Consider the following 21401-nt stretch of genomic DNA (forward strand, 5'->3'; position numbering starts at 1 on the left):
CTAATTAACATTTATTAATAATATTTTGCATAATTTTTTAAGAAAAAAATCAAACATATCATTATCGTTTGATATAAAAACTTGAGAAAAATAAATAAAGAACATGATATGAGTTTTGTCCCTTTAATAATTACTACGTAATGTATACCACCCAATAGATTGACAAACTTGCATTAGGTATAATTGAATTAAATGTGTGGAAAATGACTCCACTTTGATGTCAATTTCCTTGCGTCGAAATCACTCATATTTTTCTTATTCAGTCATATAAGGTACTACCATGCGACAGGAGGCGGAAATGAGCTGTCACCACAATCACAAGTCAAACCTAGAACTGCGAAAAGTTAATCAACCATTTGGACCCCTAAACAAAACAGAACAAAACAAAAAGAGAGAAAAACGAAAAACAACAGCCCTTGAAAACGAAAAACAATACCTCATCAGATCAGCATTCAATAGTGATATGTATATTAATTAGGTGATTACATTAACCCGCGAAGAAAACGAACAATCTTCATGAAAATGAAAAAAAAAATTCCCAGAGAACACATTTATACTCCTACTTTGGCATTGAAATATACATTAATTATGTTTGAATAAAATGCAACTCTTGAAGAGGGCATACACCTTCAAAATCAAAATTACTCTACTAGTTTCGTATAAACGTAACCCTATCTCCACCCACTAAAATCCAACACAACGAAATAAACAGGCAATAAAAGGGTGATTGAGCTCAAGATTGAAAAATCCAGCATCATCACATACACGTTCGATATCAAACAAGAGCCCTATAACAAGAATAAAGGAACCGAAGTTATAAATATACGCTTTCTTAAAATAAATAAAAAAATTAAAAGCTTTTTTTACGTCTGAAACTCCATGTTCTATTGCACCGAAAATGCAAAAAGTATAATTTTTTTTTCCCATAACGAATGCCTATTCTTATGTACACAAACAGAATTAGAAAAACATCTTAAAATAATGGCAAAATTAACTCACAAAATGTCTCAAAAATTCACCCAGAGGCTTGAGTACCGCACATCCAATTATCCAAACGCCCTAGTATTCCTCCTGTTTTCCTAACACATCACGCCAAATGTGAACGGGTTGATCACCATGGCACGAGTACTTCTCCTTTGTCAAAGACCCCATTGACTTCCCTGTTAATCACCAGAAGTGGGGTATCACTGAAATAACTCCAACACAATGCAAAGCAATGAACCATCATTCGCAATTTCTTATCCGTCTTAAACACAAAAAACCAGCAAGTAGAGCTACTGCTGATCCAAGACTCATTCACAACTCACAAGCCTTCCTTCATTACCTAAAGAAAGGCAAATCCTCCACTAGCTATCAATATCTTACAAATTGGTACCAACAAAGCTTGAGTTTTAAAAATAACCTATTGCGCTCAATCCTCAATAATTCAAAAGATCCATTCTCTTACATAGTTGTGAAGGTAACCATGCCAACTATATAAGAGGTTTGAAAATGAATAAAGCTATCATACTTCTCAAGTATAGCCTAGTCCTAGTGATGCCTCACAATGAGTTGAAATTATTATAGACATTCCCACAGCATAAAAGCAAGGAATTTGAGGAAAAGATTATAATTGAAAGGTTATAATCATTTTTCCGCCACACATTAAGGTAAATCGTCAAGCATTTAAAAGTTATTTCATCACATGATAGAAAGAAGTAGGCATGGACACATAGTTGATTAAACTACAAGTCAATTTGCTTTTCAATTGTTGCAAAGATGAATTATCACAATAAAACTTTGAAAAATTTCACAATAATAACTAAAATCGTATGACAAACAAGTCATGGAAACACAAACCCATAACAAGGTGCGGAAAAATCAAAACATTCATGCAGCACGTGATTTTAATTTCTTCAGGCGTTTGACAGGAGCAACACCCTTAATTGCCTTCCTGGCCCTCTTCAGTTTTGGCTTTTTGGTAGGAAGAGGCATCTCCCTGATAGGACCTGGAGGCACACCCTTTTTGAGTGCACTTCCTCTGGGTGTTGCAGAGGGAGGCAACCTCAAACTCTGAGGAGGTAAAGGATTGTGTGGCTTCCACACCAAGTTATTTATCATCGAAAATCTTACCTTCTTTGTACTCTTCTCTCCACTCTTGGCCACTGCACTCTCCTCACCATCCAAATCAGCAGAATCCTGAGACGCCTTCCCTTTCAAACTCTTTGTCCTCTTCCTCTTCTTAGACACAGTTCCTCCTGTAGCAGATGCAGCCTGAGGTGAATCACACGCGCTCGCAACTCCATCATCCAAACCCGCCTCCTCAGCAACCTTCTCAAATTGCCTTTGCAGGTTAGCAATCACAGTTTCATTCAACAGCACCACACTCCCATCGTTTGAATTCCCACCATTCTCACAAGCCACATTTTCCTTGTCACTAGAATCCTGAGCAGCGGCATCACCCTTCTTCTTCTTCTTCTTCTTCTTGCTTTTTCCACCTTCAACAGAAACCTTCTTATCCTTCTTGCACTTCTTCAACACCTCACCATTACCAGCAACCTCAGCAGGCCCCAGCGGAACCAATTCCGGCACTTCCTCCTCCTCCTCATCAACAACAAAGTCAGGAATCACAAACTCGAACCCCGAATTCACGGACTCCTTCTCCAGCTTCAAAAACTCGGAATGCAGCGCAAACAGCACCTTCCTATTCCCCTGAATGCACTCAGCAGAAGAACCCACTTCATAAAGCCTCCCAGAAAACCCCATCACCAATGCAACCGTTCCAATTAGAACAACCTCGTCACGAGAATCAACTTCAACCTCGACCCCACTCTTCTTAACCTCCAACAACCTCTTTCCCATCTTAAGCAACAAATCAAACACCCCAGACCTAATCTTCCCCACCAAGACCTTATCATGCACCCTCCCCATAGCCGAAACAAACGGCTTAAGCAGCACCTCGAGAACCTGCTGCTTGAGCGGGAGAAAAGGGCGAAGCTCCTCGAGAAAAACAGTGGCAATGTGGTAATTAACACCGTTCCCATGAGACTTGTTATCCTGAGCGGAGAGAGTCCCCTCGTCGAAAACATTCATTAAGCGCTGCACAAGGAGGAGATCCCAGGAATTGGTTTTCATGAGGGAGAAGAGCTTGGAGACGAACCTGCGGATTAGAAGGTAGAACTTGTCAAGGCGCAGCGCGTCGATGCCGGACCACTCGCGGCGCATGGTGAGGAGGAAGGTGGACAAGTACTGTAGGGAGACGGAGAGGTGGAGGGATAATAGGAGAGAGGAGAGGCGATCGACGAGGTCGGATTGGACGAGGGGCTTGTCGGAGTGCCACATGCAGTAGAAGAGGCCCTTCCAAAGCTTCTTGGCATCGTCGTCGGAGAGGGGCTGGGACTGCGACGGGAGCCATGATTTCAGGAGGAGGCGGAGGGATTTGTCTCGAGTGGTTTTCTTGCAGCATGCCAGCTGCTTCACCAGGGAGCGGCCGATCTGGGACGCCTGCTCCTCCATTGGGAAACCCTAACTGTTACTGATGCCTTCACCACCACCGTCCCAACCGCTTTGGGAATTGCAGTTCTTTTTTAACAAACTAAAACCCTAACGGATCACTACTCAGTGCGGGTTATAACATGCTATTGGGTTGCCCCTTGCCTCTTATATTACACCCACTAGTCACTCCTTTTTTTTCTAAGAAAAACAATAGAAGAACTTTATTTTTATTGTAAATCAAACTTTAATATTTAAATTAGTTTGGTGGGCCCTGTGTTCAAATTCTGAAATTATTTTTATTTATATTATGTGTATGATAAATATTTGTTTTATATAATTAAAATTATAATAAATAAATATTTTGAACATATAAAATATATTTTATAATATGGAGTTGCTTTTTTATATTTAATAAATTACTTTAAATTTCAAACATAAAAGATAAAATTTAATTTATATTATGTTAATGATCTTGTTTAAAATACTATTCAAATAATATCATTGACATAAAAAAAAACTCATTACGTTAATGATATTGTTTGAATAATATTTTACTTTATTATGGGAGTAGATTTATTTATCATCATCTTTCATTCTATCTCATTAATTTATTTTATCTTTATTTTTATAAAAATTGAAGTAAACATTTGAATTAATCAAGTGATAGACAAAAGTTTGTAATCTTGAAGACTTATAAAATAATATTTAAAATACTGTAGTTTTTGTTAACGTAAAAAATATTTTTTTTAAATTAAAATTACTTAAATCTCATTTGAGATTAATTATGTAATAAAATGAATTAAATAAATTATTTATTAACTCAATATTAAAATGTTGATAAATAATTTTTTTAACTCTGTTATTATTTGAGTAAAATAAGAATAGATGAGTTATACGAGATGTCAAACATAAATTTAGCATAAGGCAATGCTGGACTAAGATACTATGTGCCTACATGGGTACAAAGCCATGAGAGGAGAGTTTTTGAGAGCTTCTTTGATAGAAAAAGTTCTATATTTTCAACAGAAAAGCTTTGAAAAGCTCTTCTAGCTTGTACCCAAACAGGTTATATATCTGTTAAGACATTCCTAACTCCTTTTCTTTGTGTGAGGCATTATTAGTGTGGCTATTGTTATGAAAAACAGGTTGCTTCCATATAAGGTTGGCATACTCCGGATGGTCGACAAATGGATTCCGATTGTGCTGATAAAATTTGCATATCCTTTCATTTCTCAGTTTTTCATCCCTTGAAGGTGGATCAACTTCATTCCATTTTAATAAAGTGGAAAGGAGTCCCATCTCCCTCTTTTCTGCAGGTAAGATGTAAATATCATTTTTACCTTATATCTGCAGCGAGAAAGGAGTTGCAATGTGTAAAAGAATAACAAACTAAACATCAGACTCAGAGCAAACTTTAGTTTTAAGTTCATGTCAAATTTTACACTTGCAGAGTAATGCAATAATCAAATTAAACTTTTTTTGAAAAGATGTTTTAAGAATTCACCATAAAAATAAAAATAAAGAAATTGTCATGAAGAATCAAACAGGTTTTAAAACTTTGTAATTTTAGATTTTAGAAAACTAAAAACTTTTTTTAAAAAGAGTAATCAAACATGTCCTAATTCCAATCCTGCTCTCCGTATTGGATGCCAGGTTTAAAAGATTCTTACATCTATGAGACTATGACTAAACATGAGCTTGATATGATAAAATTGCCATCAAAAGAAATACTACATAACATCAGGTGATAAAATTAATCATTTGATAAACAAATGCATAAAAAGCAAGATAATTTACTTATAATTTGATCAACACATGCAAATGTAAGGCATGTATATTCCCCCTTGGGGTTTGAGCTAAAAATCCAAATACTATTGTCAAATGAGAACTTCAATAGTTCAAGTGTTGAACCTACCAACATTTGGGGCATCTGAGAGGCGAAGGCCTGGAATTCCCCTTGGTTGTTGGAACCCATAACAGACTGCCATGTACATTAATGCCCTTGCTACATCCCCTCTAACCTGAAGGAGGTAACATCCCAAACGTTGTTCAAACAAAAAATAAGTTAATTGTCCAGGTGAAGAAACATCAGAACCAATTATAAATAGATGAAGTACAGCGTTGAGACTTCCACCATCTATCCAGGTTCCTTTAACTGCTGTTATTGGTTTGTAGTGTACAAATTACTAGTAAAAATCAGCCAAAAGCATAAAACAATTTGAACACAATCTCAAGGTCACACAGGCTTAGTCTTGAGTAAAATGCTCCACCTCAGTCCAATACACCTTTAACCAAAAAAACTCGGTTGACATAATTTTAACAGCAACCCTTAACGGCTAAATAATCCTAAAATTTGGAAATGTATCATACTCATAACCACAATCTTGACTAATTACATTACACCTGTCCTAAACTTCAAATTCATAAAATAACTCATAATTTCAAATAACCTTCAAGAACTTCTCCAGACTTTGCCTCTCAAAGAAATCTCTGAACTTGAAAATCATTAAAAATCTCCCAATTTAACAGTGGTCAGGAGAACACAATATAAATTAACATATGACAGAACTACCAAGTCAGATATCCATCAAATTTCAAGCATGATCACCAATCAGTTATAAGGCTTTGAAAATGATAGTTAAAAACAAAAACGTATGACAGAAAAGATGACCTGCATAGGTGGTGCCCACCTCTCCTTGTCTGTTTCAGTGTCCAAAGCAGCTTCCTTGTTAGCGGGCCTCAAACATTTGCTTGAGCTAGTAATGCATTCACCATAGTACTTGTTCCCCCTTGATGAATTGACTGAGAAAAACTTGTAATATCAACTGAAATTGTAATCTTGACTAGTAAAAATATCGAGCAGTGGCTTTTCTTACCATTTACATCAGCAGGGCGAATATTGTGTAAATCAGTCAAAGATGGACCTTTAGTCAGCCCATAAGAACGAGGCCATAGATGTTCCCCTGTAAAAAAAAATATAAATAAGTGAATCTATCACTCACTGTGGGTGTATGGGTGGGTTCCAAAAACTTGACCTTAATAGATGTATGGATCTATCACTCTCTTTTACATCCCAGCTATGTGATTGACCTTCTAAATTATCACTACACTTATTTTGGTTCACAGACCATCATAGATCAAGTGCTTGAAGCAGGCTTCATATACAGTTGTAAAATAGTTAAGACTTGAGAAGTTAAGCACAATTCTTGCTACTTTGGAATGGCCTAACGGGGGAGCATGATTAAATACATGTTTCCTTATTAAACCCATCATTTTCACCCGTTAGTTACAAATATGAATAGCGAACGAGCAGGCTACAAAAAGGGGCGAAAAACAAAACCATATGACAATTAAGGCTAGTGAGAAACTAACATCCAAGGCATGGCAAGTCCAACAAATTGATTAGTTGACTCACTATTCCATCCCTGCGGTTTTCCTGCCAACCGTTTTGGGACAACTCTCAAGGAGTATATTTCAACTCTGCACGTCATAATCATTAGTTACATGATAAAAACAAGCTAATGTGATTAAAAGCCAGTAACAAGTCCATACATTTCAGATGAAGCTTCTGGATTATCAATATCAGCAGCATCAAGAACCTTGAGGGCATCCCACACCTGTTAATTAGACAAACACTTCAGTTCAGCTCTGTAGATTCCTAAGTTGTATTGTATTAGATTGGAATCAAAATTGACCTCTCTGTAGGACAAGGAATGATGTGGGGCAACGATGCTATTCAATTGTCTTTTGAGTGCTTCACCTCTGAATCTAAAATGCTTCACAGAAGAATAGTAATGGCTAATGTCCTCACAGGGATAAGTAGAGGGAGCTGGGTAATCAGAGGCTGCAGCAGCGAGATTGAGAGATAGCAAGTAAAAGGAGATAAGTCTAGAAAGCCATCTCCACAAGATATCAAAACATAAGGCCCTGAAGAAAAAAGGCAATAGTACTTAACTTCACAAATCACAACCATGACAACATGGATCATTCGGCCACCCGACACTTTACAACGTAAAATAAAAAAACAGACGCATACCTCTCGTCGATGTTACTAGAAATTGGAATCGGCGGTTTTTGACGGCTTGCATAGGTTACCCAATCGCGGCACCGGCGCGGCGACGTTGGTCTTGCGGGTGGGTGAAGTTGGAGTGTTGGTATTCCGGGGAAATGCCGCCGGCATGAAAAGAATGCGGGTGGGTTCAGCTCAGATGTGCCTAACCTCATATTTGCAATGAATGAATAAGCCATAGGCACTGCATTATCCGGAATACAACTTTCTTTTTCCTACCGTGAAAACGGATTATCGATTTATATATTAGGATTAAATATTAATTCTTCTTTTTAATCTATAATTTTTAGAATAAATTTCTACATTTGAGAATTATTAAATATATAATTTTATTTCAAACAATCATTATAAATTGTTAAAAAATATTTAAAGATAGAACTTAAGAGACTTACTATTATTAGGCTATTATATATAAATGGGTTAATTAACTTTTTAGCCACTTGTTTTAAATCAATTTCCACTTTTAATCTCTCAAAAATATTTTGACCAGTTTGGTTCTCCATAAATTTGCCAGATCCATTTTCTAATCCCCTTGTTAACTTTGATTGTTTTGCGATTATATAACATCCTATATAACATCCACATAGACATGTGGTGTGACATGTCACTTAGACAACTTAATTATGCAGATGTGGAAGACTTTATAAACAAATAATTTACCCTGAAGTAGGAGTTAGAAAAAGTACATGCATTGCAATTTTAATAAAAGAAAAGAGAATTTTGGTTCAAAAGTAAAATTTGGAGAATATATCATATCATCTATATGTTTGTAAGTTTACATATTTAAAATCAATCATAAAACATGATAGATAAATTACCAAGGATAGGATATCACACATAAGATATAAGATTAATTGAATGGAGAAAGACATCAAGATTATTTATGATTGTAAAGTATCTATCAAATTCAAAATCAAGTTTTATCATATAACTACACTTTTAACTATATTACATGGTAGTGAATATTGAACTTTAAAGGGATAATATGACAACAAATATGAGTAGCAGAAATGTAAATGTTAAAATAGATGTATGATAATACAATAAAAGATAAAATACAAATGACGATATCTAAAAAAAGTTTGGTATAACAACCATTGAAAAAAAAAAGATCACAAGAAATCTGTTAAGTTATATTTGACATGTATAAAAAAGTCACAAGAGTCATTAGTTAGAAGAATAAATTGCATGACCTCAAACTTATAATATTTTTGAAATTTTTGTGTTTAGGTATGAAATAAGTGTTATATGATTCATGTAATCGACTTCATTCAATGGAATAAGACATTGTTGTTATTGTTGTTACATCCAAGGTGCCAATTACTAAAATACACCTTTTTACGATAAGAATGTTTTTTTTAATATATTGAAATTAAAATAATTCATCTTATATGATTTGTTTAAAATAGTATTTAACTATATAATTTAGGAAAAACAATTAATTGTTTGGTTAACATTAATACACAGTCTTAAGATTACAAACAAGCACAATCCCTTCTATCATATATACGTGATATTTAAAGATTATTTAGCGTCTTAACATAACCCTAAAAAAATATATCACATTTATTCATTTAATCACACATTTTAAAAAAATATTACACATATTTTTTGTGTGTATAATGAAAAAAAAATTGAATCTAAGATCTCATACAAAATTATCTAAACCTCATCATTAAGAGAATTTTGGTGTATCATATTTAGGGTTGGTTTGTTTAAACTTAAAATAAATAAAATTTAAAATAAATGTTTTTTAAGAAAAAAATAAGATTTACTTTTTACAAAAGTAGAAAACTATTTATTTTAAATAAAAGTAATTTAAACAAACACATCATATAGTCATGAAACTGATAATTTAGAGTTTTTCCGATGCTTATCTCAGAGGTGATTTCTGTTATTTTCGAGGTGATTTTATTTTCATAATTACGTAACATTCAATAAGCTTTTTCGATCAATTCATTCTTTTAAGGAGACCTAGTTTAGCTATATATTAGTATCTGTAAAACAAAATGTATGAGTCGTTACGCAAGCAATATCAAGTAAACAAAGCGATTTACCATAATAACATACCATTAGGTAAATACTACGTACATTGGATAACTTTATAACAATATTAAGAATAAATATATCATAAACATTAGTAGTAAGTAAGAACATTAATAATTAGAGAAGCACAATAATACCTAAAAATTAGAATTTTCTTCTTTGTTATCTCATGTAACAAAAAGAAAACCCTAATAATTAATTAGACTTAAAAGTTATGAAGGCGAAAAAGGAAAAGAAGAGGCTGCTGAGTGGTGAATGAGAATGAACAGGTGCGAGTGATTCGAATCATAGAATGTGACAAGAGCAGCCGAAACCGAACCACTATTTGGCAATACAATACGAGATTTACTAAAAAGAAACAAGTGTAAACTCGAAAACCACATAGTATTGGCAGCGAAACGAGGTGAGGAGGGTCTTGTGGAATGTAGGAACACGAGACGCTTGGCAGCTCCATAAACCAACGTGTTATGGGTTTCGGTGCCAATTAAATGCATGCCACCCCCTTCTAACTTCTCCACATATATCCATCATCCCTCCTCTCTCTTTCCGCCCCAGATGGATTGCTGCCACAAAATCACTAAAACTTGGACTGCACTCTCTACTCGTTTCAACCATCATCGCAAATCTAGTCAGTGTCCTCTCTATCTTTTCTTTATTATTCTCAATATCCACATATATATATTCTATAAAGGAATGCTCTTCTGTTAGCAGGGGTTTCCGGTGGTCCAGTAGCCGGTGCCGGTGCCGGTGAATACTCTGCCGATTGCGACGGAATTAGTCGCGGTTTGCTGAAGCTTCGAGATGATGTGCAAATGTGCGGGTACAGAGATGCTGAGGTCATGTGGAACATGCTGAACGTAACTTTGCAACGTGACCAAATGGAAGCGCCCAGAAGCTCCAAAAACGCTAAATTTCGCAAGCAGAGATCTATTTCCAGGGTTTTGTTTTGGACTAGCCATAACAGCGTCATGAATATCAGTAAATTAAAAATGATGAACGTCAAGTTTTGCTGTGGAAATTAATGTGAATATTGTTTTTGTACATAGTCAAGGACAATTAATTAATGGTCGATGAAACTTTATTTCGTAAATGTAAATATTATTAAGTGAAGTTCTTGTTGGGTTCCTTTGCACCGCCCATGATTGCGGTTTTGGTATCTTATGCGATACAAGTAACCGTTCACTTTGTAGCTCTCTGCGCAGGTAAGGGGAAAGAGCCACCTCCCTGTGTTTATTGTCAACTAGGAACCACTAAAAGGAGAGGTATTTGGGTTTGGGCACACAATATTCCGTTTCAACTTTTCTTTTACTAACAATTAATATTTATGAATATATATATTTTTATTTTTATTTCAAATTCTCTTATTTGGAACGCAAGTTCTGCATTGGATATTATTTGGCAAAATTGTAACCGCGCGTGGAATATAGTGCCATGTTTGAATGCTAATAGAACAAGTGGCTAGGATGCATTCAATTTAATGATCAATCGGTGTCAGAACACATATACATGCATTTGTAGTGTTTGATTTGATAGATTCAGTAATGATTCTGGCGTGTATTTGTGGAGGTGTTTCGAGTAGTAGTCATAGCCGACCAAAGTGAATATAGTATGTAGATTGCAAAGTTGAATTGCATAAAGAACTATTTTGCGGCTTTTCTTTCGGAAGAACTATAATAATTCAATCCCAGCTTAGCATAGTTGCACGCAATGCGGATCTAGCCAAAAGTAATCGGTTTTCTTTTGTCTCCAAGTACGGAAGAAATTATCATTATCATATAAATCTGAATCTATGGTCCCGGTTAATTTACTCCAATATTGGTAAATTGGAAAACTTAACTATAAGATCGGCTGAGATTATGAATATGTGGTAGTTCTTTTTGTCCATTCAATTTTTTTTTATCATAGATAATTATAGTTAAATCAGATAAAATTATTATTAACAGTGAAATTCTTTTTTCTAAATTTTTAATGTAATTATATATAAATATTCAATATGTGATAGTTTTAAATTATACACAATTTCTTCTCATACTAAATATTATGATTACAAAGAGTAAAAACCTTTTGTTATCAAGTTCTACTGCTTTCCACATGAGATAAGTTACATAATATTAAGGGTTTTAATTTTTTTTTAATCTGTTAATCTGTTTGAATTTTTACCTTTAGTTTCTTATCAATATTTTGACTTGTGTTAATTTTTACATTATTTCTCTATTAATATTTTTTTTTATCTCTGTTGTCAAATATAATCATTAAATAATGATGCGATAATTATGTTGATAGTTATATGAGTTGTTATATTGTTACTAGTTTGCATGACATCTACATAAAAATTGTTGGAATAAATTATATTTTTAGTTCTTCATTTTTTATGAAATTTACTTTTAGTTTTTCAATATTTTTTTCACTAGTCTTAATCCTTCATCTTTCCACAAATTTCATTTTTAGTTCCTCAACAACTTTTTTATTATTCTAAATCCTTTATATTAAAGGGGTCTAACATTGGTTAATTAAACATGATATAAGTTATTATAAACTTCTTTGTACTTGTTTTTAATTCTTAGAAATAAAAAAATCTTTTAGATGTATTCGTGATTATTTATAATTTCTTTTGTCAAATGCCACCCCTTAACCCATGATAACTACATAACTTCGTATGTGGACTAGTAATTTAATGAAACAATTACCTACTGATTTGAAATATTTTCTAACGATCTTTAGATGTTAAATTTTTTGGACGTTGTAAAATTGCTAGTTAAATGGTTTGAATATATCAAAACATATTATATACAAGTATAAATTGATTCCTTGGAGCAATTTAACTCAATTGATAGTATAAATATTTTTTTATATTAATATCCACTCATGCAATACTATGATAAATGTATAATAATTACTTTAAATGCGATATCCAATATTATGTCTAATCAATAGACAAGGTAAAAATCTTTGCACTAATAAATTCAATAAAAAAATCTAATTATTTGAAAAGTGTCCATGGAAATTAAAATCTTCTTTGATACACAATGAGTAAAGATTAGAACAATCGGTCAAAATGCAACTCTAAATTGTGGCACATATACAGATACAAGAAATTTTCTCATGACTTAGCTAGCTATAATAATAATAATAATACATAGAAAGTCTCTAAACAATTATTGGAACAACATGAGTTCTTAAAAAACATTATTCAAAATAGATTTAGCTTCAGTTTTTGGGCTCCTGTGCCGGTCCGTTAATGGCCGTAACGAGTGAGGCAAAGCCCAAGTTTAGGGTTCGCTGAAAACAAGGGAGTGAGTGTTATTGTAAAATTTGCAGGTGAAGCAACAGTGTTACGATTACGAAGCAATTACATGAGCATGGGGGAAGCTCATAGAAGGATCACGGAGTATCTGAATCGCTTTTCCGACGCGATTTCTTCGCAAGACGGAGCTACGTTCAAGTCTCTCTTCGCTCTCTCTTCCAACTCCCCATTCCTTCTCTCTCTGGGCGACGCTCTCAACCTCTTCCAAGACCCCAACAGACTCATCAAGCAATCCGACAACTATTCCCAGTTCGCAGACATCCTCGTCCCTCTCTTCCGATCCCTCCTAAACTACCGCCAGAACAACTTGCTCGAAGCCTATAACGCTTTCGAAAAAACCGCCAAGTATTTTTACTACTTTCCCCTACTTATTTTTTTAACTGAGTTGAATTTTTTCGTCTGCTGAAACGGTGGAGTTCAGTGCGTTTATCCAGGAGTTTCGTAATTGGGAATCCGCTTGGGCTCTGGAGGCTTTGTACGTCATTGTTTACGATATTAGGGTTCTTGCCGAGAAGGTATTTTTATGATTTTGATTTTATTTTTTTTATTTACTTTCTCATTTTCTGGAAGTTGGTTCGATTGTGTGTTATTTTTTTGTTGATTTTAGGCTGATAAAGAATTGGCTTCCAATGGGAAATCCCCTGAGAAGTTGAAAGGCGCTGGCTCCGTCCTTATGAAATTTTTTGGCACCCTTGCGGTATGTGAATGCTTCCATAAGCTCAATTTCATTTGAAATCCAGTTATGCCTTTCAAATTTAGTTTGGTATCGCTAATTTGAAATTCTTATTTAAACATGTGCTAAGGATGATTTTAGCTAGCTTTTGTACTTTACTTTTTATCTTTTATTTATTTTTCTTGTTGGGAAGCCCACCAATAATGCTACCAATTGTATATCTTCCGGAAACTTAGATATAAAAGATAAACTATAACTTATATACATATTTCCACTAAAGTTGGTGTGCTTGTGGCTGTTATTGTGTCCTAATGCATTTTCTTCCCCTTAGAACTAGATGGAAGATGAGATCATGGGATTAAAACTTACCAAACACATGAAAAATATTTATTATAAATTTTGATCTTTACAGTTTAAAATTTTGCTATTTTTGAGTCTAATTGTTCATGTATCACTCACGGAACTAATTATTTCTGTGTCTACGTAGTCTTCTATGTACTTGGGAAGAAAGCGAAATTTGTAATCATAAGAATCCTTTCTAAGGAAAAATTGTCCATGCTGTGTTTTCATTGTGGAACATATTCTTCTTTTATATGCTTACTGTGTTAAGTGACTGTGTGGAGTCTGGCTTTCAGAGATACTCTACGAACTCATAACTTGATTGTTCCAGGGAAAAGGCTCTAAGCGTGTTGGAGCATTATATGTAACTTGTCAGTTATTCAAGATTTACTTTAAGGTATTTGTTGTTGCTTTTGCTTCCGTTTTTTATGATTCATATTTCATACTTTCATAGTGCTCTTTTTATGATCTCATGTGTTGACTTGATATGCAAGGACAATAGTCTGAACTTGTAGATTGGTGTTAATAATATGTTTGACATGTTCACTGGTATCAGGGAAGGTTGACTAGGACAGAGATAACATGACATTTGTGGTTGAAAATTGAAATTAGAGTTTGATTTTATTCTGTGAATGTCTTGCAGCTTGGCACAGTTCACCTTTGCCGCAGTGTAATAAGAAGCATTGAAACTGCACGCATATTTGATTTTGAGGAATTTCCCAAAAGAGACAAGGTCAGAGTTGGATCAATTTGTATGCCTTTAACTTTTATACACTCTTAGTGTAAAGTATTTTACACTGTCAACCAATTAAAAATTATTTTATGTATGGCTTTTAAAGTAAATATTATAAAAGTCAAGTCAATAACTTTACCATGCACAACAGTTTATGATTGGATGACAATGTAAAAAATCTTTATGCTGTCAGTGTATTTTAATTAAATTCAATTTATATACACGTATAATTTTAGATCATTTATCTTTATGATGTGTTTCAGGTCACTTACATGTACTATACTGGTCGTCTTGAAGTTTTCAATGAAAATTTTCCTGCTGTAAGTGATCTATATTTCTTTTTATTCAATTATGACCTGCTTGTGTTCTGTGTTCGGACACACATTTTCTGTAATGGTACCTTTTTATATTCTTTTTTAGTACTTTAACAGAAAACTGGTTTCCTATATGGTTGCAAGCAAAAATGAATTTAAGTATTGTTTTTTGTATTAAGCTTATTATTACTATTGTTTTGAAGAATATTACCCCAGTCTAGTATAATTTCATTCAAAGAAAAAAAAGGACAGAATGTTAAAGTAACCAAATTATCACTATTTTCAAATTATTAACTTTTGGATTATTGAAAATAACTCCTTAGATAATTAAATACAAGATCTCAAGAGCTAAGCCCTATAATAAACATATTTTCTTTCATAAACAAAATTAAAAGTAAATGTGGCATGGTTGTATGCTGTCTGTTGTTGTTATTGTCTGATGGGTGTTTCATTTATACAGTTTATATTTCTAACTTGACAGGCTGATTATAAATTATCGTATGCCCTGAAGCATTGCAATCCTCAAAGTGAAGCCAATATAAGGTTTGGTTCAGGTGTGCCAACTGTGTTCATTGCATATGCATGAAATGAGCTATCAGTAGGTTGCATGTGTATATTTTACTTGCAATTATACTAATACATGCACAGTAAATATGCATATTTTTGTGGAAACGGGTAAGACTTAGCTTTAAAATTGCGTAGTGCATTCTCTTCGAAATAGTTTATCAATTCAAACCTTTTCATCTATTTTATCTGTTAAATACTCTTGTTGGTTCTAAGCAAACAAAATAAATATCTACAAGTTAAAATGTGTAGGTACCTGTAAGAGGTTGAATAGCTTTGATTGAGAAAATTTATCAATTTTTCATCTTATTGTTAAAAGAAAGTAAGAAAAGAAAGCCATATATTATTTTCTTTATAAGAGTATAAAAGGTGTATGACTTAATGTTTTTGTTTGACATAGGATGATTCTTAAACATCTAATTCCAGTGAAGCTTTCAATAGGCATATTACCTAAAAACAGTCTCTTGGAGAAGTACAATCTACTTGAGGTATGTTGGGTGCTTTATGGAGGGTTTTTACTTTTCTTCTTTCTCTTTCTCTCTTTGTTACTATGAATGTTTCTTGTCTTATTTTTGTTAATTGTAAACCTTTTAGATCCAGTAGGTGGCAACTCTGTTATGTTTCCTTGTAAGTTGCAAGACACAGTTTAGTTTACTTAATTTAATGCCCAGGCTGACCCATCAAGTTCAGACAAGTCAGAACAAAGTATATATAATTAAAACTGAATTATAATTCAAGTGTTAGTTTGCAGGCTATATACCCATCAATTTGAATACATATAACCAAACTCAACCATGATGACTTATAATACAAATAATGAGTGAAAACAAATTGTTCACATCAAGCGCTGGGAGGAATATGTAGTGCCTGACTATATTGCAGAATAACTTTCCTAAGAAAACATGCATCAGCTTTATTGCATTTGGTAGTATACATTTACAGTAGTTACATTTTTATGTGCCTTGGCAATGTTAATGTAAATATTCTTTTTTACATTTGGACAGTATAGTAAAATCGTACAAGCTCTTAGAAGGGGCGATCTTCGGCTTCTTCGGTGTGCACTGCAAGATCATGAGGACCGGTAGAATTATCCATCATTGTTTCATGACGAGAAATTGTTGTTCCTAAATTTAATCAAGAGGGCATAATTGAATCCACTTGTTTTTGTAGGTTCTTGAGGTCAGGTGTATATCTTGTCTTAGAGAAGTTAGAACTTCAGGTATACCAGAGATTAGTAAAGAAGATGTAAGTATCCAGTATCACCTTGCACCCTCCTATTCCAAAGTAATATTAGAATTGATAAATGACTTAGCTATTTACTGAAATCATTAGTTTCATATTATTGCTTGGTTGTAACATGGCAGTTACATCATTCAAAAGCAGAAGGACCCAGGCAGAGCTCATCAGGTGAAGTTAGAAGTTATTGTTAAAGCATTGAAATGGCTTGAAATTGATATGGACGTGGATGAGGTAATTTCTTTAATTTTCTTCCTTGTTTTCTACTATTTTCAATTTCTTTATATCTTTCAAAAATGAATGCAGGAGGATATTGCTGTTTTATAATGCATTTTTTTTTTATTGATATATGATGCTTTTGCAGGTAGAGTGTATAGTGGCCATACTGATATATAAGAATCTTATGAAAGGTTACTTTGCCCACAAAAGCAAGGTAGTTGTATTGAGCAAGCAAGACCCTTTCCCTAAATTAAATGGAAAACCTGTCAATTCTTAGGGACAACGTCATTCATGACACTGAAATTCAGAGGGGCAAGAAAGCATGGTAATGACAGGGTGACTTTGAGACAGTTTTTTCAGCCGTTAGTTATTGTACTGAATGTTTGAGAATCCTCCCAAACATATGGCCATCAAAATATCACAGCGCTGCTCCGGTTTTAAAGCAAGCTACATTATCTTGTTTGGATGATGCTAACTCTTGCAAATTGGATTGTAGTTTAGGTTCCACTTGTGTTGTATGCTGCAAAGATGCCGCCAGTGGAAATAAACTGTTAAAGTTACTGACCTCATTGCAATAACCTGAATTTTTGGCTGCGGATGGATCTATGACTATGTTGGACATGCAAAATTGTGATGTATCTTGTGTTTTTGCATTCTACTCTGCTTAATTACATTGACAACATTCTTAGATAGAGGTACTAGCCCTTTTTATTTGAAATAATCTCCCTTTTTCTTTTCAGTTTTGATAAAATGTTCGGGAGTGTATTTTTCTCAAGTTATCCTTTTTTTATGATTCTAGTTCTCTAATATATTTTTACTCGAATTTATTTTATTTTAATTAATAGCATCGATCTCTTTTCATAAAATGCCCATTTTTTTTATTGTGCTCTTTAAATCTCCATGAACTAAGTTTTTAAAGTGGTTTTAAATCCTATTTCACACTATTTTCGTCAAATCTCTTTTATTTAATTTATAACCAATAAAAAAAGTAACATGTTTTTACGCTTGGAGATTTTTTTTATACTGTCAAAGTGATTCAATCTCTCTCTCTTTCTCTCTCTATATATATAGGTCTGATTCACTTATTTTAGGAGTAAAAATGTGATTCTTAATCTGAATCCTTTATTTTTCTCAAATTAAAAGGCTTAGATTTTTTTTATTTTTTTTTGTTAAAGAGTCACGTGACACTTGAAGAGGATTCAACAAGATAGACCTTTTGTTTTCATTTTTCTTGTCTGTGACAACTAAAGAATATGAGACAAACCTTGCAATATTTTGGCAACTCCGTTTGTATCTCTAAATCTGTTCCTCATCAAGCTCACGTTGAATGTGATTCCTCCAACAACATTATAGAGGCAAAATAAAATAGAAGACTACTATGAGTATTTCCCTTTTGGTACTGCAAATGTACCCTTTTGGTACTGCAAATGTACTCAAACATCAATCTAGTTTTTCTAAATTTAATTCTTTAGACCTCTATTGAATTCAAAGATTCAAACATTGGCTCCTTAAGAAACATAATAAAAATGACAATTTGCAAAATGCAAATTTGAGTTGACCAAACAAGTTATACGGTGGTTAGCTATTAGTTGGATTACTTAACTGTTTTTGAACTTTAACTAAGAAATGAACATTAATGGATGATTAGCCAGCTTCATTTTATTGACACTAGATTCCCAACAAATTTTCTCTTATCTACAATGGAAAGAGTATGACAGAGAAGCATTAATCCCTTAACATTTTGTCATGGAAATATAACGCATTGATGGCGCCATAGCTGCAGCGTTGCAACAACGGTGGTGGAAGCTGCAGGTCTGTTCTTGGAGAGATATAGCGACACAATAACGAGTGGGACTGTTATTATTAAATATATTTAAACTCTTACATATTAATTATAGAAATAAGACATGAAGCAATAAACTAATGATATAAAAAAAAACAAAATTAATACCTTAAATGACGAAGGAAATTCAGATATATTTTTTAATTGATGTTAGAAACCTTAAACATCATTCTGCAATTAGTAGTGCTATATCATATTTATTTACATAAGCCGATCATCAGATTAGGTGCTTAAAGGCATTCAAAATGTGCTACTAGAGTATGACTTGCTACCTTAAATCAATTTAATTTTTTTATCGGTAAATATTAATTTTGTTAGAAATATCAGTTGAAACCATTTGAACTCATGATTTCTCTCCCTTTCCTTCTCACTTTTGTAACCACTGTGTCAAGCTTATATTTCCAATTGATGCACATTTTACTTGGGCATTAGTAACAAAGTAAAATAATCAGCAGAAGAATGAAACAACCAAAAAAAGAAATGACACAATGCCATAGTTTCATTTGGAAGTCAGTGGTGCCACATGAACTCCTTGCCGTAATGCATTTAAGAATTCCATCTTAGATGGATTTACAGGCAAGTTGCAGGATAAGATAATGAAAAGGAACTGGAGACTTCCCCCAAACGGGAACCCCATGTTGCAAGCAAATTATAGAGGACCTGCATGACTCCATTGCATAGACTAATAGAAACATGTAATTATAACTAGAACAGAACAATCTGATGATAACCTAGAAATTGTTGTAACCAGATGTCATAAAACCAAGGTTGAATTCCTAGTTAATCTTACAAAGAAATGTTTCCTGGCCACTGATTTTGTTCTCTTTTTCCTTTATACATTGTTTGGAGGGAGGAATTAAAGTGAATATTCCTATAAAATAATCTGTTTAGATAGGATATTTTAAAAATAATTAAAATGTTATTATTTTTGTAAAACATTTTAATATACTAATTTGACAGTATTTCAAATTCTCACAAAAAAAATAAAGGAATTAAAATTCCTCACTCAGTCACTCTCCCGCACACCCTAGCGCTCTCTCTCCCTCTTAGCCACTCTCACGCCGTAGCCACGTGGGTATATGCTTCGCCGGTGGAGCCTCACCCATCTGATCAAAACTCGGGATGATGCGGCGTCATTCCTAAACAACCCAAAAATTAGAAATCGGTTGGGCGAACGAAATTTTGTCGGCAGCGGATTCGAAGAAGTTTATGATCTCTCTGATGCCGCCGGCGCTGGCGAAGGCTCGTGGCGCTTCTAAGTCTTCCATGCTGCGAATTGTGTCGAAGACGGTGCACTGCGTGCGGTCGGCATGAGACTCGGCGATTCGGCCCAGGTCGAGGAGGTCGCGAACGGCAACGTCGGCGAAGGCATCGAGAGCCGAGGCGGTGGCGCCATGGAACTCCGTGGCATCGCAAAGCTGTGCCACGGCGAGGCGGGCGGCGGCATGGCCGAAGTCGTCAGGCACGAATCTTGCCCCGTCATTGGTCATGAGTTGTTGGGAGAGGAAATTAGGGTTTCTGCAGGCGGCATTGTTTGGAGTCCATTGGGAATTGAGTGTTTCGGGGACATTGAAGGGAGAAAATTGAAAGGAAACCTAAGTGGTTGCTGAAAGTGGGGAATTTAGAGGGAGGATAGGTGGTTGCTCCAAGTGAGAAATTTTAAAAATAAAGAAATTTAATTTTTTATAAAACACAGAATTTTAAAAATGAATGAATTTAAATGGAAACATTTGAAATTCTGATAATTTAATTTTTTTTTCTAAATTTCTCCATCAAAATATATTCTTAGAAAATTGCATCAATTTAGCACATTAACTTTGTTACAATTGGCATTTTATGATCATGCAGCGGGGGAGGTAGGGGCAAATTCAAAAGATCCATGTATTATTGGACTGATAAATGAACAGAGAAGAAAAACCATGTGGTGAGTGGCACCGTGGCAGGATTTGATACTTGAATTACTGCTTAAGACGTGGATGGTCCAGGCATTGCAGAGGGAAAATTCAATACGACACAAACTGTATAAGATGGCCAAATAAAAGAGAAAAATGAGATAAATCCTCATCTCTAGATTCCGATTATGGATAGGTGCTCCAGCAAAAACTAGCATAATCAAAGTCCAGTATACTTTCGGCCAACCAGGAACGTGGAATTTTCAGCTGTAGATGGTCATATTTCCATATTTTTTGGGTCGAATTTGTGAGTGTCATGCTCATTTGGTTTCGATAATTCAAAATAGAGGTCCTCGATGATAAATTATTAAACGGACAATTACTGCTAAAACGGTTAATTAAGGTATAGCTATACCGCTGTTGATAAACCCAAATAGTGAATAGAGAAGAAATGAAGTGCGTGTTTAATTTCATGTTAAAGAATTATTTTGGAGAAATTTTATCATGTTTGATTTAATGTTGAAGAATTATTTCGAAAAAAATTTCACATATTTAGTTTCACTTTAAAGTAAAGTTCAAAATTTATTCTGAGTTTAAACAACTTTGAATAATTTTCGTTGAATACATATTTTTTTTAAAAAATTTCTGTTGACTTGATTTTATAATAAAAATATTCAAACATAAGTCATATCATT

The 21401-nt window shown here is 34.0% G+C and overlaps 4 protein-coding genes across 9 annotated transcripts; 2 read left to right on the top strand and 2 right to left on the bottom strand.

Annotated features, from left to right (window-relative positions):
* Positions 1-445: 445 nt before the first annotated feature.
* Positions 446-3654, bottom strand: LOC100798373 (ribosomal RNA processing protein 1 homolog). 4 transcript variants are annotated; one of them, XR_005887811.1, is made up of 3 exons: positions 1840-3653; positions 1000-1160; positions 446-788 (listed from the first exon to the last, which is right to left on the bottom strand). XR_005887811.1 is itself a non-coding variant. In XM_041007992.1 (2 exons), exons 1-2 carry the CDS (start codon positions 3493-3495, stop codon positions 1140-1142), a joined length of 1404 nt encoding a protein of 467 aa, XP_040863926.1. In that variant the 5' UTR covers positions 3496-3654; the 3' UTR covers positions 900-1139. The 4 variants fall into 4 exon arrangements, 3 of the variants coding, with proteins under 3 accessions (XP_040863926.1, XP_025980772.1, XP_040863925.1); XM_041007992.1 differs by lacking the exon at positions 446-788 and having other exon boundaries at positions 900-1160; positions 2113-3654; XM_026124987.2 differs by lacking the exon at positions 446-788 and having other exon boundaries at positions 900-1187; positions 2113-3654.
* A 615-nt stretch (positions 3655-4269) lies between these two features.
* LOC100811157 (extracellular ribonuclease) lies at positions 4270-7754 on the bottom strand. 3 transcript variants are annotated; one of them, XM_006593434.4, is made up of 8 exons: positions 7511-7754; positions 7170-7401; positions 7027-7091; positions 6890-6954; positions 6351-6437; positions 6146-6276; positions 5390-5495; positions 4270-4784 (listed from the first exon to the last, which is right to left on the bottom strand). In XM_006593434.4, exons 1-8 carry the CDS (start codon positions 7720-7722, stop codon positions 4552-4554), a joined length of 1131 nt encoding a protein of 376 aa, XP_006593497.1. In that variant the 5' UTR covers positions 7723-7754; the 3' UTR covers positions 4270-4551. The 3 variants fall into 3 exon arrangements, with proteins under 3 accessions (XP_006593497.1, XP_014620884.1, XP_040863927.1); XM_014765398.3 differs by having other exon boundaries at positions 4445-4821; positions 7511-7751; XM_041007993.1 differs by lacking the exon at positions 4270-4784 and having other exon boundaries at positions 6165-6276; positions 7511-7751.
* Positions 7755-9914: 2160 nt separating this feature from the next.
* Positions 9915-10702, top strand: LOC102667487 (uncharacterized). The gene is made up of 2 exons (XM_006593432.4): positions 9915-10217; positions 10301-10702. Exons 1-2 carry the CDS (start codon positions 10082-10084, stop codon positions 10609-10611), a joined length of 447 nt encoding a protein of 148 aa, XP_006593495.1. The 5' UTR covers positions 9915-10081; the 3' UTR covers positions 10612-10702.
* A 2077-nt stretch (positions 10703-12779) lies between these two features.
* LOC100781018 (enhanced ethylene response protein 5) lies at positions 12780-17609 on the top strand. The gene is made up of 12 exons (XM_003542242.5): positions 12780-13238; positions 13315-13408; positions 13501-13590; positions 14237-14302; positions 14549-14638; positions 14902-14958; positions 15434-15495; positions 15917-16004; positions 16521-16597; positions 16687-16761; positions 16881-16986; positions 17117-17609. The coding sequence occupies exons 1-12, from the start codon at positions 12943-12945 to the stop codon at positions 17246-17248; spliced, it is 1233 nt and encodes a 410-aa protein (XP_003542290.1). The 5' UTR covers positions 12780-12942; the 3' UTR covers positions 17249-17609.
* The last annotated feature ends 3792 nt before the right edge of the window (positions 17610-21401 follow it).

This window comes from Glycine max, chromosome 13 (assembly GCF_000004515.6).
Source record: "Glycine max cultivar Williams 82 chromosome 13, Glycine_max_v4.0, whole genome shotgun sequence".
Lineage (NCBI taxonomy): Eukaryota > Viridiplantae > Streptophyta > Magnoliopsida > Fabales > Fabaceae > Glycine > Glycine max.